This window comes from Vipera ursinii (genome assembly GCF_947247035.1).
Source record: "Vipera ursinii genome assembly, chromosome: 9".
NCBI lineage: Eukaryota > Metazoa > Chordata > Lepidosauria > Squamata > Viperidae > Vipera > Vipera ursinii.
This window is the reverse complement of record NC_139523.1, coordinates 12,679,454-12,697,588: the sequence shown is the minus strand read 5'-3', so window position 1 is coordinate 12,697,588 and position 18,135 is coordinate 12,679,454. Positions and strand designations below refer to the sequence as shown.

At 43.8% G+C, this 18,135-nt stretch overlaps 1 protein-coding gene across 1 annotated transcript in view; it reads left to right on the top strand.

Annotated features, from left to right (window-relative positions):
• Positions 1-18,135, top strand: part of MAP3K6 (mitogen-activated protein kinase kinase kinase 6) — a 55,364-nt gene that overhangs the window by 17,783 nt on the left and 19,446 nt on the right. The window contains exons 5-13 of the mRNA XM_083369688.1: positions 1,841-2,009; positions 4,491-4,597; positions 5,407-5,577; positions 8,223-8,335; positions 9,623-9,782; positions 11,733-11,883; positions 14,858-14,965; positions 15,490-15,539; positions 16,426-16,521. Coding sequence (XP_083225814.1) covers positions 1,841-2,009; positions 4,491-4,597; positions 5,407-5,577; positions 8,223-8,335; positions 9,623-9,782; positions 11,733-11,883; positions 14,858-14,965; positions 15,490-15,539; positions 16,426-16,521 — 1,125 coding nt within the window. The remainder of the gene's footprint in view (positions 1-1,840; positions 2,010-4,490; positions 4,598-5,406; positions 5,578-8,222; positions 8,336-9,622; positions 9,783-11,732; positions 11,884-14,857; positions 14,966-15,489; positions 15,540-16,425; positions 16,522-18,135) is intronic.

Here is an 18,135-nt window from a genome sequence, read left to right as displayed (position 1 = left end):
ACAGAAGGATCTCTCTCTTTTTTAGTCTTCTGATCCTACTTCCTGTTCTCAAAAATGTCCTGGAGTCAAGATGGCAGGAAGTTGTGGTAAACCACACTGTTGTCACCACAACAAAGTGTTATATGTTGCCAGAGATGTGCTTCAAATGCTGTGTCCTTGCCATAGACATAATGTCTAGAAAAGTGGGCATGCTGTCTTCTTCTTTTATTTAAGAAAATATTTGTTAGGAACAACTCTTCAGAGAATCCATACTTCTCCATCCGGAAAAAAACTCACATTTGTAGTTGCCTTAAGCTCACAGCGCTCCTGCAAAAGTTGCAATTGTGTTGTGATTTTATGTGAAGGGAGCAGATTACTCCTTTTTTTTAACAACCATATTGCCTGCATTTGAGAGCCAGTTTGGTCTAGTGGTTAAGTGACTGTGAGTTCTAGTCCCACCTTAGGCATGAAAGCCAGCTGGGTGACTTTGCGCCAGTCATCAGGAAATGGGAGTTCTAGTCCCACCTTAGACGTGGCATGAAAGCCAGCTGGGTGACTTTGGACCAATCATCAGGAAATGGGAGTTCTAGTCCCACCTTAGACGTGGCATGAAAGCCAACTGGGTGACTTTGGACCAATCATCAGGAAATGGGAGTTCTAGTCCCACCTTAGACGTGGCATGAAACCTAACTGGGTGACTTTGGACCAATCATCAGGAAATGGGAGTTCTAGTCCCACCTTAGACGTGGCATGAAAGCCAACTGGGTGACTTTGGACCAGTCATCAGGAAATGGGAGTTCTAGTCCCACCTTAGACGTGGCATGAAAGCCAACTGGGTGACTTTGGACCAGTCATCAGGAAATGGGAGTTCTAGTCCCACCTTAGACGTGGCATGAAAGCCAGCTGGGTGACTTTGGACCAGTCATCAGGAAATGGGAGTTCTAGTCCCACCTTAGACGTGGCATGAAAGCCAACTGGGTGACTTTGGACCAGTCATCAGGAAATGGGAGTTCTAGTCCCACCTTAGACGTGGCATGAAAGCTAACTGGGTGACTTTGGACCAATCATCAGGAAATGGGAGTTCTAGTCCCACCTTAGACGTGGCATGAAAGCCAGCTGGGTGACTTTGGACCAATCATCAGGAAATGGGAGTTCTAGTCCCACCTTAGACGTGGCATGAAAGCCAACTGGGTGACTTTGGACCAATCATCAGGAAATGGGAGTTCTAGTCCCACCTTAGACGTGGCATGAAAGCCAGCTGGGTGACTTTGGACCAATCATCAGGAAATGGGAGTTCTAGTCCCACCTTAGACGTGGCATGAAAGCCAACTGGGTGACTTTGGACCAATCATCAGGAAATGGGAGTTCTAGTCCCACCTTAGACGTGGCATGAAAGCCAACTGGGTGACTTTGGACCAATCATCAGGAAATGGGAGTTCTAGTCCCACCTTAGACGTGGCATGAAAGCCAACTGGGTGACTTTGGACCAATCATCAGGAGATTGATTTTTTTTTGTCCCACCTTAGGCATAACATGAAAGGCAGCTGGGCTACTTTGGACCAATCACTGTCTCTCCGCCTACAATGTCAGGCTGGGGCGACAAGCTGGTCAGTCAATTCCTGTTGCACCCAATGGATCAACACTTGATTGATCTGGGGGGAAAAAGCTAGGAAGAAAAAAATGGTGTGCATTTAATTAAGTATGTCTTTAATTACATTCGATCCAAATGTAGTTTTGTTCTTTCTCTGCTCGTCCTGGGCATGGCTCTTGAACACTGATGAGTCACAGGAGAGAGCAAACCCACTCACCTCCCTGGACAAGTTGGAAGCATTAAACCCCAATGTATTTGTGCTTTCTCCAGTGGCTACTTCCGGGAGATGATCCACAGCGACATCCGGAAGGCTCGTGAAATGTACCATGGGGAACAACTGAGCCGTGAGCTGACCAGCATTCTACAGCGCCTGGACAGCGTGGAGTGCCTGAGCCTAGACATTGTCATGAACTTCCTTCTCTCCTACCGTGATGCTCAGGTGAGCTCACCTCTCGGTGCTGTTTGGGCTTCACCTCTCGACAGGTAACTGAAAACAAGTAGGATTGGTTGTCACAAACACCACCCTAGCGCTATTTTGTTCTTTTATTGAGGTGCCGATCTTAGCTTGCTACTGCGAAGGGGTTTTTACAGGGAATCTTGCAACCATTTGTTTAGTGACGAAGTTGCAAGGACACTGAAAAAAGCGACTTACAACTCTTTTTCACACTTAATGACTATTGCAGAATCCCCACGGCCTTTAGTCAAAATTCAGGTGCTTGGTAACGGGCTCATATTTATGACGGTTACAGTCACACGATCACCTTTTGCGACCTTCTCACAAGCAAGGTCCATGGAGAAGCCAGATTCACTTAGCAACCATGTTAATAACAGCTGCAGTGACTCACTTAAGAGCTGTGGCAAGAAAGATCATAAAATGGGACCAAAATCACTTAACTGACTCGCTTAGCAACAGAAATGTTGGGCTCAATTGTGGTCGTAAGTCGAGGACTACCTGTACTCCCAAACACAGTGGTTGTGTTTTCAGGTGCTTCCTTGTGTCATGGCTGACACCCGAGATGTAGCAAGGCCTTGTACAGGAACCAGGCTCAGCTATCATGTGGGTCCATAATTTCCTTAACGAGGCCAAAATTGTCAAATTCCATATAGTTGGCAGGACCAAGCAAGGAAGACCTACAGAGATTTCAGGATACTCTGTGACACTCACCTGGCATGAGTGCAGAATCTTGGGAACTGAATTCCCCAGCGTTTTTTTTTGTTAAGGTGGAGTCTCTTTGAAATGCTTTTTCCTAGATTTAATTTACTTTTTAATTTAATTTTAATTCCATTTATATCCCACCCTTCTCCGAAGACTCAGGGCGGCTTACAAGCTTAGCAGTAGCCTTCATTCTATGTATATGCCTGCTTATTAGGGCTTTCACACACACCCCCAAGCGGCATTATTACAAAGTCAGCTTATTGCCCCCAACAATCTGGGTCCTCATTTTACCTACCTCGGAAGGATGGAAGGCTGAGTCAACCTTGAGCCTGGTGGGATGCGAACCTGCACTAATTTCAGGCAGCTGGTGTTACTTAAGGAGGCATTAGCCCACTGCTCCACCAAGGCTCTAGATGTTGCTCGAGGTGAGCTGACTTGCCATTTATGAGGTAATTTGTCCATTGACCCACCTCCTACTCTCTCATGCTCCCCAGAATTGCCCACAATCCCCCCCAGCCACATGGATTAACACGTTATGGGGTCCAGATTCTTACCCCACTGATTTAGTTTAGTTCAGTTACTGATTGGAGGGGATTTTGTGCAGTAATGAAGGTCAAACTGTTCTTCCCTTTCTTGTTAACATTGTTGGAAACCAGGTGTTTGCAGTGTGAGTTTGCCTGTTAATTCCGGCAGGGAAATTATCTTTCCAAATCCCCCGTTGTTTTCCTCATTTCTGCAAACTTGAAATCTTTTTAGGTAGCAAGTGGGAGTGCCCTGGAATCTGCAAAGGTTGACATTGACAGAAGTAGCGCTCCTTCAGAAGATTAACTAAAAAGCCTTGAGGGTGGTCCTTTTATTAAGATCAAGTAAATGGGCCTAGATCCGTGCTTTCCAATTTTTTCCCCTCCCTCATGCAAAACTGCTTATGAGAAAGTCCTTTTTACCCAACGAAGATAAAACACTTTACGTCAATTTAAATGTGAGGGTTGCGATTGGGTAAGGGGTTTGTATGTTGTTACCCAAAGAAGAAACACTTTTATCCAATTCTGAGTGATTTACCCAGATTTGGAAAGTGCCAGTCTAGATGACAAGCAACTTCTTGATTAATTCTGCAGAATTAAAAAAAAAGAAAAAAGAAAACTAGCTTATTTTTGTTCCATTAAAAAGTAATCAAATTGTGGTTGAAACGTTGGGCTTCCTGAAGCAACTAAAATGCTTCCTTAGCATAAAGTCCAAATTTCTATCCATCCAGCTCCCCACTTCCTGCCCTCTTCTTTCCCACCACTTAACATACCATCCAAAGCAGATAGTTCACTGCATATCAGTGGGGTTGTGGGCAAATAGAAGGAAAAGGATACAGGTAATCCTCAACTTATGACAGTAATTGAGTCCGGAATTACAGGTAGTTCTCGACTTACAACAGTTTGTTTAGCGACCGTTCCAAGTTACATCACTGAAAAAATGTGACTTATGACCGTTTTTCACAGTTACGACCTTTGCAGCATTCCCATGATCACGTCATCAAAATTCAGATGTTTGGCAACTGGTTCCTGTTTATGACCATTGCTGTCTCCCGGGATCATGTGATCCCCTTTTGCGACTTTCTCACAAGCAAAGTCAATGGGGAAGCCAGATTCACTTAACAACCAGGCTACTAACTTTATCAACTGCGGTGATTCACTTAACAACTGTGTCAAGAAAGGTTGTAGCATTTGTCACACTAAGCCCTCGAAGATAACGGTCGCTTGGTGTTACCTTCTGCAGGACTGTGATGCTATCATCACCCTTGTGGAGACTCTCCAAAACCTGCCAACCTGCAGTGTGGCTGAACAGCACAACATCTGTTTCCATTATGCCTTTGCTCTGGACAGGTGAGGCTTTTCCATGAATAAAGGCAGGTCTCTTGTTTTGATCATCTCAAGGCCCTGGGCCACCGGAAGCCGGAATTTCTTGCTCCAGCGGCAGTGAGAGAAGTAATATAATGGAAGGAAAGCACGGCTCCAGAATATTTTTGGAACACAAATTGCATGTCCCTGTAGATTCCTCCTGGGAAGAGGCTCCAGGGGTCTCAGAAGCTCCGGTACTTCCACATTTTCCCCCCGCTAATTAATTTTATTCAAAGCCGGAATAACCAGGTGGATGGATATTTTCCCATGCAAGGAGTCCTCGACTTACAGCCGTCTGCTTAGCAACTGTTCGAAGTTACAACGGCACTGAAAAAAGTGACTTCTGGCCAGTTGTCATAAGTGGGACAATTGGAAATTCCGGTTCCAATTGTGGTTGTAAGTCAAGGATTACCTGTAGTGGCTTACATAATAATAAGGATTACCTGTAGTGGCTTACATAATAATAAAAATTTAAACCGTCCTTTTTCTCAGTCTCGGTTGAAAAGACGTGACCACCAAACTCTGTTATACAGTAGCCAGGACTGGAAAAGAATAAGCCACAATAAGGAGTAAAATAGCCCCCTGACTTTTGACCATTGTTGTGAGGCAGAGAAAGTCCCCACGGATTAACGTTGGAACCATGTGGCTCATCTCCAAAAAAAAAACAAAAAACACCCCCTCTCTCCCACTATGTAATAAACGTAAAGAAAATTTTCTCTTTGATTCTATTCTTCTCTGTTAGTGAACCTGTTCTTTGTTAGTATTAAGTACCTGAGCACGTGATATCTCTGCAGGCGGAATCGACCTGGGGACCGAGAAAAAGCTCTCTCTGTTCTCCTGCCTCTGGTGGAGAAGCCCGAAGGGGTGGCACCTGACCTGTATTGCATGTGTGGCCGCATCTACAAAGACATGTTCATTGACTCTGGGTTCACGGATACCGAGAAGAGAGACAAGGCCTTCTTTTGGTGAGTAACGGAAAGGAATCCTTTGGGTTCACCTTGATTCTTAAACCATTCTAACTCTGCCAGGGGTGCAGCTAGATAATTTCAAAAAGCCAGTGTGTCATGGTTCCGACAGATGAAACTCTTCAAAGAACTTCGAGGCATTGTTTACCTTAAAGGATCTTTTATTCGAGTAGCATAATATCGGCACTTACATAATCGAAGCCAAAATCTGAATTCCCCTCCCCTGAGCACATAGTATCAAAGCACAATTCCCTCCCCCAATTAACAGTCATAAATCACATTCCCCAATTACCGTAGCTCGAAGCGCGAGCTTCCTCTCTAGCTCTCCAGCCCGTCAATTCTTTAGCAGCTCTGGGCTCAGTAACCTTGATTCTCACGCTAAGGTTAGTGTTGTTATGTCTAGCTGGACTCTCATTCACATCCCTCCCCCCCCTCCCAGCATCATCTAACTCTAAAAGCGAATGGGAAAAGATGGCTACATTTCCATCTGTTGTCAATGCAAAAACATCCAATGTTAGCAGCGTTGACACAGTGTATGAAAGGAGTACCATCTTGCTCTTAACTTTGGACAGGAAACCATGTACATCCAGCACTGTACTGGGATCACTGCTGAACCGCTTGATGAAGAATCAGAACATTTGACAATGAGCAGATACACTAAATATTTTTGAGAGGGGTAAGGGCTGCGGTGGCGGGGCTCTGAAAGAAAGGGCGTGGCCCCTTGGTGTGTTGCCTGCAGACCCATTTGTAAACCAACTAAGATAGCTGACCTTTTTGCTAATCATTCTGGTCCATGGAGTTTTCTGTATTCACTTTTACAAGCCCAATAAAAGCTCCAAGACATAATTTTCTTGGTTTCTATGAGTAACACGCACCTTTTCCTGGCAGCGCGTCCCAGATGATATTGATTTAAAGCTTTGAAACACATGATCCTCAGCAGATCGTGAAAGCTGTAATTGACAGGGTCCTGGGGGCAATCAGGAGAAAAAGTATGGATTTTTGAGGCAAACTGGAAATAGGAAGATGGGTTGGTATATCTGAATTGTGTATCCCATAAGTGAAACAGTTATCCCTTTAAGGGGGCTCTAATGTCCACGTAAATCCATTTTTTCCTCAAACTTGTCAACTTTAAGATGTATGGACTTCAACACCCTGAATTCCCTAGCCAACACAGGTGGGGAATTCTGGGAGTTGCCAAAGGACTTCCCCATTTCTCCAACACAAAAAAATTGCTTCATAAGCCAGAATGATTAGCAAGAAGGAAGCAGCAACATTGATGATTAGGGGACAGGAGGCTAAAACATATAAAGAACGGTTACGGGAATTGGTTATGTCTAGTCTAGTGAAAAGAAGGACCAGGAGTGACACGATAGCAGTGTTTCAATATCTCAGGGGCTGCCGCAAAGAAGAGGAGATCAACCTAATCTCCAAAGCACCTGAAGGCAGAACAAGAAGCAATGGATGGATGGAAACTAAGGAGGAATTTCCTGACATTTAGGATAATTAATCAGTGGAGCGTCTTATCTCCAGAAGTTGTGGGTGCTCCAAACTGGTGGTTTTTAAGAAGAGATTGGATAACCATTTGTCTGAAATGGAATAGGGTCTCATGCTAGAGCAGGGGGTTGGACTAGAAGACCTCCAAGGTAGGTTCCTTCCAACTAAGGAACGGTTGCTGGAATTGGGTATGTCTAGTTTAATGAACAGAAGGACGAGGGGGGACATGATAGCAGCCTTCCAATATCTCAGGGGCTGCCCCAAAGAAGAGGGAGTCAAGCTATTCTCCAAAGCACCTGAAAGCAGGACAAGAAGCAATGGATGGAAACTAGCCAAAGAGAGAAGCAACCTAGAACTAAGGAGAAATTTTCTGACAGAACATTTGATCAGCGGAACAACCTGCCTCCAAAAGCTGTGAATGCTCCAACACTGGAAGTTTTTAAGAAGAGACTGGACAGCCATTTGTCTGAAATGTTATAGGGTTTCCTGCCTGAGCAGGGGGTTGGACTAGATGACCTCCTAATAAAGTCCCTTCCAACTTTATTATTATTATTATTAAACTTTCATTCATAAAACATGAAACTCAGTCAACTGAACACTCAAATTGACTGGCACTAATGGTTGACACGGGTTGCTGGTATCTCCTTAAAATGTAAGATGGTCCGAGTAGCACAGTTTTTTGTAACTTTGCTGGAGTTATTGCAGGGAGCTGCAATTTCTTGATGTGTTTTGCAAAGTTTTTGGACATTGTTCCCAGTGCCCCGATGACAATGGGTATCACTGTTACATGTTTCATCCATAATCGCGCAGTTTCGATGGCCAGGTTGCGGTATTTGTAATTTTTTCCAGTTCTTTTTCTTCTTCTCCTTCTCCTTCTCCTTCTCCTTCTCCTTCTCCTTCTCCTTCTCCTTCTCCTTCTACTTCTCCTCCTCCTCCTCCTCATTATTATTATTATTATTATTATTATTATTATTATTATTATTATTATTATTATTATTAATTACTACTACTACTACTATTACTATTATTACTGTTGTTGTTGTTACTCTGTTGTTCTGTTATCCCTCCCAAAAATATGTAGTGCCCCTGCCAATCACCCAATGTTTGACCCTGAAAGGGTCATCTTTCATCCTTGTGCTTTAATTTCCCAGGTACCACAAGGCGTTTCTGACAGAGCCAAGCCTTCATGCTGGAATTAATTCTGTTGTGTTCCTCATCGCTGCAGGCCATAGTTTTGAAACCTCTATGCAGCTTCGCCAGATTGGTGTGAGATTGTTCTCTTTTGTAACTTACTAAATTCATTATGGGGGTGGACAGGAAAGGAGTAAAGTTTCATCAGGCTTGAAAGAGGGGTCAGCATGTTAGTCATTTGGGACAAAAACAAACTGCTTATTGGAGCATAAACTGTCATGAATGTTTATGGATTTCTTTATGTGGAGTTCAGCTAGTCCTCAGTTAACAACTGTCTCGTTTAGCGACCATTCAAGTGATCTCCATGTGCAAGTGTCAATTCGGCTTCCAACAAGTCAGTAGAAAAGCTGGCAATAAGTAACAAGTGGTGACCACATGATGTTGCACTTAATGACTGTGGGTGATTTGCTTAACGACCACAATAGAACTGACATGTTAAATTTGCCATGGTCATCTGATGGTTCATTTAGCGACGGTGTCAGAAATGAAATTGCTGGTCTTAATTGCAGTCGTTAAGTGAAGATTATCTGCATTTCTTTCATTATTCACCTCACATCCTGCCTTTCTTCTCCGTGGACACAAGGTGTTTATTGTAATTTACATGGGGACATCCACAGAAATGGGCGGGGGGAGCCAATATCGCAGCCACAGTCAAAACCCTGTTCCTTTTTTATTTGTGATCACGTCTGCCATTCCTAATCTAAAATTAAATTTAAGTAATGAAAACCTGAAGATAAATAATTATAACAGTAGCTGGTTTTAAAAGGTCCAACTGAATATTATGCTGCAAAATTCCATGAATTTTGATTGTATAATAAAATGGTTGGTCCTGGAGTTTTGGAAAAGGTTTTTAGCAATGCATTTCTTTTTGACTAATCATTTTAACCAAGTATTCTTTATGAAAGAATGTGCAAAATTCAGTAATCCTGGAATGGAATAACGTGGAGAACTCACACTGCTTCAGGGCTGGTTGAACAATTAACACAAGGAAATCTACTGAAGCAGAAATGGCTCTAAGCATTCCCGACATGTTTATTCTGAATCAGTGAATTTTGCACATCCCTAAAGTTAAGAATCAGGCTATGCCACATGCAATATTCGACCCAGGAAATCAAAGGAGTTGCATTTGAACAAAAATCCAGCTGCAAATCCAGTGTGATTATATTGCTCAGCCTGGGGTTTCTCGACCTTGTCAAGATTAAGACGGGGTATTCTGGGAGTTGAAGTCCACCCATCTTAAAGTTGATAAGGTTGAGAAACACTGGCTTAGTCCAAAGGCTGGAACCAAATAGGAGATTTTCTTGGGGGGGGGGGGAAATTACCGTCCTTCTCATGAAATAACCTTTCTCTCTTTTGGCAGGGATGAAAGTGAGCTGTGTTTTGGGCAGGAAAGGTAGCCTGGAAAAAATGAAACACTATTGGGATATAGGCTTTTATCTTGGCGCAAGCATCTTAACTGGCGACTTCGACAAAATCATCCAAGCCTCTGAGAAACTCTACAAGCTGAATGCTCCCGTATGGTATGTTGTGGTGATTTTTCATCTTTTGGAGGTGGAGGAAAGGGACTTTGGACTTGCTAGTACTTTGAAGTCACCAGGAGGAAATTGTCAAAAGTGGGCTCAGGGGCAGGCATCACTCTGAAATCAGTGAGCTTGACCTACTTTCATTTTCTGAAGGGAGAAAAAATCTTGCAGTAAACACTTCAGATGCACCACTAAACCTTAATGTGGCTGGTTTCTGTTTTGTTTATTGTGTTGTGTGATGAACGTAATAGTTCTGGGTCATTCAAGACAAAGATATTACAATGAATTGTGACCTAGTGGGAAGTGTGAAGGGAGTCACCGAATAAGCTATTTCGCTTATTCATGGGGGGGGGGGAAAGATCCAATCAGAAGGCAGATTAGTACCTGGCTGCAGTCTGTTACAAGTTATAGAATGAATTGGAAGGGACCTTGGAGGTCTTCTAGTCCAACCCGCTGCTCCAGCAGGAGACTCTATACCAGACATGTCAAACACAAGGCCCGGGGGCCAGATCCGGCCCGCGAAGTGGTTTCATGTGGCCCCCGAAGCCATTTTGGAAACAGTGAGGGAACGGTCCCCACTGCCTTGGCCCTGGCCTAGTGACCCTCAGATCTGTCCCACTCCTGCCCAGGCCCCCATAGGCACCCTTGATGCCAATGATGTAGAGCTGGCCATGCCCACCCATTAGGCCATACGCACTCCAGCTGCGCCCAGCCAGTAGGCCGCGCCCACCCTGGCCATACCCACCCGGCCCCCCCAAGGGCAACCACAATGCTGATGTGGCCCTCAATGAAACTGAGTTTGACATCCCTGCTCTATACCAAGGGTGTCAAATTGTCGGTCCGCTGGCCGGATGCATCACAACAAAATGGTGCCCACCCCTTTGCCGGCAATGGGGAAAAAGCTCCGATAGGTCACGTGACATCACATGACGTCGTGAGTTTGACACGTCTACCCTATACCATTTCAGACAAGTGGTTGTCCAGTCTCTCCTTAAAAGCCTCCAGTGATGGAGCACTCACAACTCCTGAAGGCAAGCTGTTCAATTGGTTAATTGTTCTCACTGTTAGGAAGTTTCTCTTTAATTCTAGGTCGGTTCCCTACTTGATTAGTTTCCATCCATTGTTTCTTGTCCTGACTTCATGTGATTTGGGGAATAGGTTGACTCCCCCTTCTTTGTGGCAGCTCCTCATATACTGAAAAATTGGTGTCATGTCTTCTCTCTAGTCCTTCTTTTCTCTAGAGTAGCCATATCCAATTCCTGCAACTGTCCTTCACATGTTTCAGTCTCCAGGCCCTTAATTATCTTATCATGTAGATCTGGGAATTGTTTTCCAACATCTGGAATTGGAATGGATTTTTTTGAAATTGGAGAACTGAATTAAGGGTAACATTTTTCTTGCCTTGGCTGCTAGATTGTCAAATCTGCCAAATTCTTGACATTAACTTCCTTTGTAGACTTGCAGCAAAACTGGATCTCTTGAACCCTTATGATTGGGTCCACACAATAAATCCCAAATCTGTATTAACCAAGCACATTTGCTGATTTCACGTACCTAACGTGGCTCAATGTAACCGTCTGGTTTATGCAACACATTTCCAACAATGGCTGAATTCCTACAATAGGTCATGTACACTTTGGTGCAACACTCTTATACAGTAGGCAGGAATAAATGCATTAATCTTTCCCCCCCTTTGGGAAATGTAAGTCAGTAATGATTTCTGGCAAGTGTTTGAAAAAGGATTGAAATAATAAATCCACAGTTTGGTACAAAACCATTTCCCCCCCATGGAAATGCTGTTGGTGTTTAGGACTTGAAACCTTGAGTTTGGTGCGTGATTTGAAGGGTGAACTGCTCTGTTGTTCTGGGTATACACCAATAAGATAAATAAATAAATGTCTGGCTTTGTGTTGGTCCTTTTCTTTTCTCCATTTCTTGTCTCACCAGGTATTTGATTTCCATCAAGGAGACTTACACAATCTACAATCATTTCAACACTGTCCCTGACACGTGGTCACCCAAACAAGAGCTGGTTGATTTCTGGCTGGGTTTTTTAATGGAGTCCTGCCAGCCCTTTGTCTCCACAGAGAGCTGTTTGGTAAGGAAGCTGCAAACAAGTCCTGCTTTGTTAAGCAATGCCATTCTTGAACTTAGAGATTGTCGTCCTGAGACTGATGGGAAAGCTACTGGTCTGGATCACATTTGAATATGAGCAAATCTTAACTTGTGCTTTCTGGTCACAACCATGAACCAGCATTTGCAGGTTCTTTGGGAGAAGGGCAGTATAGAAATATTAATAAATTAAATTAAATTAAATTTTCCTTTCTTTTTTAACCTCTCTCAATTTTTCCCTTGCAAAAACACGCAATGGGTTGGTGGTTGAGGCCATCATGCCAAATATCTACATGTTCGCAAAACTAGTGTGCAAAAAACAAAATAAGATACAGTTAGTCCTCGACTTGCAACAGCTCACTTAGTAACCTTTTGAAGTTGCAACGTCACTGAAAAAAGTGACTTATGACCGCTTTTTCGCACTTATGACCATTGCAGCATCCTAACGGTCACGTGATAAAAATTCAGACGCTTGGCAGCTGACTTATATTTATGACAGTTGCAGTGTCCCGGAGTCGTGTGATCCCCTTTTGTGACCTTCCGACAAACAAAGTCATTGGGGAAGCCAGATTCACTTAACAGCCGTGTTACTAACTCAACAACTGCAGTGATTCACTTCACAACTGTGGCAAGAAAGGTCATAAAATGGGGCGACATTCACTTAGCAACTGTCTCTCTTGCCTATGGAGATTCTCAGTCATCCAGGTTGTGCCAAAGTGCTGTTGCAAGATGCAAATGGACTTCCTGATTTTTCTTTGAAGACGTTTCGCTTCTCATACAAGAAGCTTCTTCAGCTCTGGCTGGATGGTGGGGAATGGAAGGATTTATATTCCTTGCAGACAGCTGGTCCTTTGCCTTCTTTTAGAGCAGACATGTCAAACACAAGGCCCGGGGGCCAGATCCGGCCCGCGAAGTGATTTCATGCGGCCCATGAAGCCATCCTGGAAACAGTGAGGGAACGGCCCCCACTGCCATGGCCCTGGCCCAGAGACCCTCCTCCTGCCAGAGACCCTCAGATCTGTCCCACTCCTGCCCAGGCCCCCATAGGCACCCTTCATGCGAACCTTGTAGAGCTGGCCATGCCCACCCAGTAGGCCATACGCACTCTAGCCACGCCTACCCAGTAGGCCACGCCCACCCTGGCCATACCCACCTGGCCCCCTGAGGGCAACTGCAATGCTGATGCGGCCCTCAATGAAATTGAGTTTGACACCCCTGTTTTAGAGGGTCGTTGAGGCCCCCAGCAGTTTTATCTGTATCCTCAGGATCACCTGAGTAATGCAAATGGGTGTGGAGCCTTCTTGGAACTGCTGAAAGGACTGTGTTCTAGACTGGAGATAGATGATTAATTTAATTTAATTTAATAATTTAATTTGTATACCGCCCTTCTCCCGAAGGACTCAGGGCGGTGAACAGGGCAATACATAATAAAAACCAGGATACAAAAATTAAAAAGTATCGTATCCCTCTGTTGACAGAGGGCTGTTCAGTTTTGACATAGATGGCCTCTTTGGCCCCCCTTTCAAACCAGCAGTCCTCTCTGTCCAAAATGTAGATTTTGTTGTCTTCAAAAGAGTGGCCTTTGTCTTTTAAACGTAGATGGATGGACTGCTGTTCTCCTATGTTGTGCCATGGGTTTATGAAGTGGTTGTTTTGTTTCCCCAATGTACAGATCTCCATATGTCTCACTGCATTGTACTGCATATACCACAGTTGCTCAGTTTGGTGTCTGGGCCGTTTGTCCTTGGGGCGGACAAGCATCTGCCTTAGTGTATTCCTGGGTTTAAAGTACACACGTGTGTTGTGTTGGCTGAAAATCCTTTTGAGCTTTTCTGTCTCGCTTAGCAGCAGAAAGTTTGGGCTCAGTTGTGGTTGTCAGTCGAGGACTGTCTGTATAAAAGACAGTTGCACACGAAAATGCCATGAATATTATGTATGAAAAAATGCATACATTTATTCACAGAGGGATTTATGCTTGCTGAAAACAATGCCCGTTGCAGGCAGCTCTTTCACAACCGCTTTAACTAGGAGTACCTTGAATTCAAACGGAGACTTTTTGCAGATGATGTAAAGCTTTACCCAGCTTGACTTCAGATATTAGGAAATTTCCACTTCCTTTGTTGTTTCATGTTCCCTTCTTCAAGCTGAAGCGAATTCAGGGCAAGCTTTGCAGAAGAGATATTTGCAGAGTGCCAGAACACAGTAGGATGGTGTCTTCTCCCAGAATATATATATTTTTTGTGGCGTTGATTCTTAGTACTCTTTTTAAAGGCCAGGGTTGATTAAGCCATGATCCCTCTGCATGATGTTAGATTCCAGCATGCATCATCCCTGAACACTGGTCCTGTTGGCTGGGGCTGATGGTAGTTGGAGTCCAACATCATCGGGACAACCACAGGTTTGTTATTCCTGAAATAAGTAAAAGTCTGGGTAACTGCCTCTTGTTATGATTTGTCTGTTGTTTTTTTCTCTTTGCTATCTGTGTTTCTCCCCTTTCTGTTGTCCCAGCTTATGTTGTAGAAGCCTGGATGGAAATTCCTTGGGACAGGGACCTCTGTCTTGCTCTTTTCCTCCCTTTGCTTCTGCTTGTAGCAATAGTCCAGGTAACTCTCCTTCTTTACAATGCATTGCGTGTTACCTTTGCTTCCTTCATGATCCCCTCTTTTTGTCACTCCTCACCTCTTGCAGAAATGGGGGCTGTAAGTGTTTTGGAAAGGGACCCCCTTAAAATATCATGCATGGAGGCAGCCTTATAGGTGCAGTGATCTTCAGGCAGTGCCAGTTTATTCCTCACCCCAATTATGTTACCACTTGGCCAAGCTTTCCCTCTGGAGCCCTGCTGGGTTGTGCCTGTCCATAACCAGATAATCTGCTTTTCTTGTACCTGGAGATTTCACAGTTGTTCTCCTCACTTCCCTGTTTAAATCATCCGAGTTGACGGCTGCTGCTTTCCTTGACAGGTGTTGATTCTCGACCTGAGCAAGGTGCTGCAACCATCTCAGCTCTTCGTTTGCAACCAGGAGATCAGAAAGTCAGTGACACTAAGCCACCTCGGTTCCCTGGAAGAGGTACTTACCTTTTCTGCTTGCTGCCCGATAACAATTGGTCCCGCTTAATGACTCCCTGTTTAGCAACCGTTCAAAGTTACAACGGCATTGAAAAAGTAGCTATAAGGCAAGCCCTTTGCATTTATAACTGTTGCAGCATGCCCATGGTCACATGATCGAGGCATTTTGCAACTAGTGGGTTGCACCAGTTTATGACTGTTGCAGCGTCCTGTGTTCATGTGACCACCGTTTGTGCATTTCACAGCTGGCTACTAACCAGCAGGGTTGGTGGAGAAGCCGGCAGTAAAATCGCAAGCAACGGTCACATGATGTCTCACTTAATGACCCTGGGTGATTTGCTTAATGACCACAGCAGAAGGGAAGTCTTAAGTCCATGAGGTTATGTGATATTTTGCTTAGCAATGGAGTTGCCACTTCCAGTTGTAGTCATTAAGGGAGGATTAACGGTTCTCGCAATTTTCCGTGATTGGGAATTTCATTTCTAGGCTTATTTGCTTATTGGGTGTTTCTCTTGGCTTCTTTAGGAAGGAATATCCACCTGGACCTTTCCTGCATCCTCCATCCGGGGAATCAGGTAACGATCATTTTTGCCATTTTTGAAGAGTACATTTAAATGCTGGTCTTCTGCTCAATTCAACATCCAGCAGATTTCTGAGTTGTGCTTACTGTGCACACATCACACTTAAAACCGCACATTACTACCTTGCTAAGCATGGTTAGGGTTAATCTTCATCAATTTTTTTGTGACTTTCATCTTCTGAAAACTCAGTCGATTTGGTTAACTTATGGTTCACTATGTTGCACGAATCCAGAAAATTGTTTAATTGAGCAATTAGGTTTAGTTATTGCACGAATGGGATTAATGCCTCTGTAATACAGTATTATCTGTGCTTTTGGCACTAGTATTTGGATGTTTGAGAATACATCAAGGACACTTGAACAAAATGGCAAGCACAGACAATATGTTCAGTTACAAAAGCTTAATGGTAAGATTACTTCCTTAGCTCCCTCTGGAAATCAGAGGCATTGGCTATCTTCCTTCCAAAGAAAAGTGATCTCCTTGTTCTTTTTAAAGCTTTGCATGAATCTCCTGGGCTTCATTCTAACAGGTTATCCAAGTGGCGTTGAGTCTGTAATGGGTGTTCACGTCTCACATCTTTTTAAATCAGCATCCATCAAATGATAAGAAAAAAACTTTCATGCAAAGCAAATCAACAGCTCATGCAACATTCCCTGCACATAGAAAGATAGAAGCTTTTGAGGTTATCATAGACAATGTGGGGTGAAGGGTCTTGAAAGGATCAGTCAAGTTTTTTGGGGGGGGGCTTTACTGGTGAGAAGAAGGGATGGATATCCCTACAGAACTGAAATTCTCACTTGTGGACCAAGCCTTTCTCTTCCTGAAGGCCTGTTTTCTACATGCGGGCTGAGTTCTTCTCTCTTTTTCTTTTTTGCACCAGTATTTCTAAATGCGATGAAAGATGCTGTTTCCTTTACGTGCGGCATACAGTTGAAGATTTCCAGTTATACTTTCCTACCCAAAATCACTGCCGTTGGTGAGTTGGGGCTGAGGCAAGGGTACCAAAAGAAGCCAAGACCCAAAGAAAGAGAAAGAAAGCCAGTGCAGTTCTGAGCTGTATCAACAGAGGGATAACATCAATATCACAAGAAGTGATAGCACTGCTTTATACCACACTAGTGAGGACACACTAGTGGCCACAATATTGTGTCCAGTTCTACTCGCCACAATACAGAACAGATGCTGAGAACCTAGGAAGTGTGCAGGGAAGAGCAACAAAGATGATAAAGCATCTGGAGGCTAAATTGTATGATGAACAGTTGAGGGAGCTAGTTGTGTCTAGCCTACGGAATAGAAGATTTTTGAGGGGAGGGCAACATGATAATTATCTTCCAGTACTTGAGGGGCTGTCACAGAGAAGAGGGGGTTGACTTATTCTCAAAAGAACCAGAGGCAGGACAAGAAGCAATGGGTGGAAGCTTATTACAGATCCAACCTTGTTGAAAGGAGAAATATTCTAACAGAACAATTAATGGAATAGCTTGTGTCCTGGAACTGCGGGTGCTCCATAACTGGGTGTTTTCAAAAATAGATTGCACAACCATTTGACTGGGATGGTATAAGGCAGGAGTCTTCAATCTTGGCCCTTTTATGACTTGTGGACTTTAACTCCCAGAATTCCTCAGCCAGGCACGCTGGCTGAGGATTTCTGGGAGTTGAAGTCCACAAGTCATAAAAGGGCCAAGTTTGAAGACCCCTGCTATAAGGTCTCCTGCCTTGGGCAGAGGGTAGGATTAGAAGACCCCTGAGGTCCTTTCCAGCCCTTTTTTCACTGTGTCGTTTAAGAGCAGATCTGCTTCAGAAATAAGAATTTCAAGAAATGTGCATAATTGTAAGATCATAAGGATGGTCTCTGTAGAAATATACAATTCCTTTGTCACCTGCTCCTTCGCCAATGCACGTTTTGTAAAGGAAAAACAGGGACGTGGCATGTTGGAGGAAGAATTATGTTTGCATTACAGAGGCTACAGTTTGGCTAGCTATATGTCACGAGTCAGTCAAAGCCTAATGGGAGGAGTGGCTATGCCATTGTTCAAAAAATCTAGTCAAGGAAGGGAGATACTTGAATAGCCCAGATGTAAATAATGCACCACCCAAACGGTACTTGGCATCCAATTGCCACTGTTTTGATTATTTCAGCGTGAACATTAAAAATGTGACAGCCAGCTTCAGGGTTGCTGTGAAGCTTGAAAATGTGTGGGTGAAGACTTTTTTAAAAAGTCAAGGGCAACGAAAGGAAAAAAAATCACATTCTCAAATAGTTCCCTGTTGATTTCCAATGGGAAATCAGTGTTTTTCAAACTTGGCAACTCGGAAGATGTGTGGACTTCAACTCCCAGAATTCCACAGGCAGTTACGCTGGCTGTGGAATTCTGAGAGCTGAAACCTACACATCTCCGAACTGTAAAGTTTGAAAAAGCAGTTTTAAAGGCCGAATTGCACTTTTTTTTTTAGTAAAAATAATGCCAAAGATTGGAAAAACCCCAACCCCAGAATAAACAACCATCAAATATAGCATGCTGTTTATGATGCTAATGACATTTTTTTAAAAAAAAAAGATACAGGTTGTTGCTTCATGCAGAGTGGACCA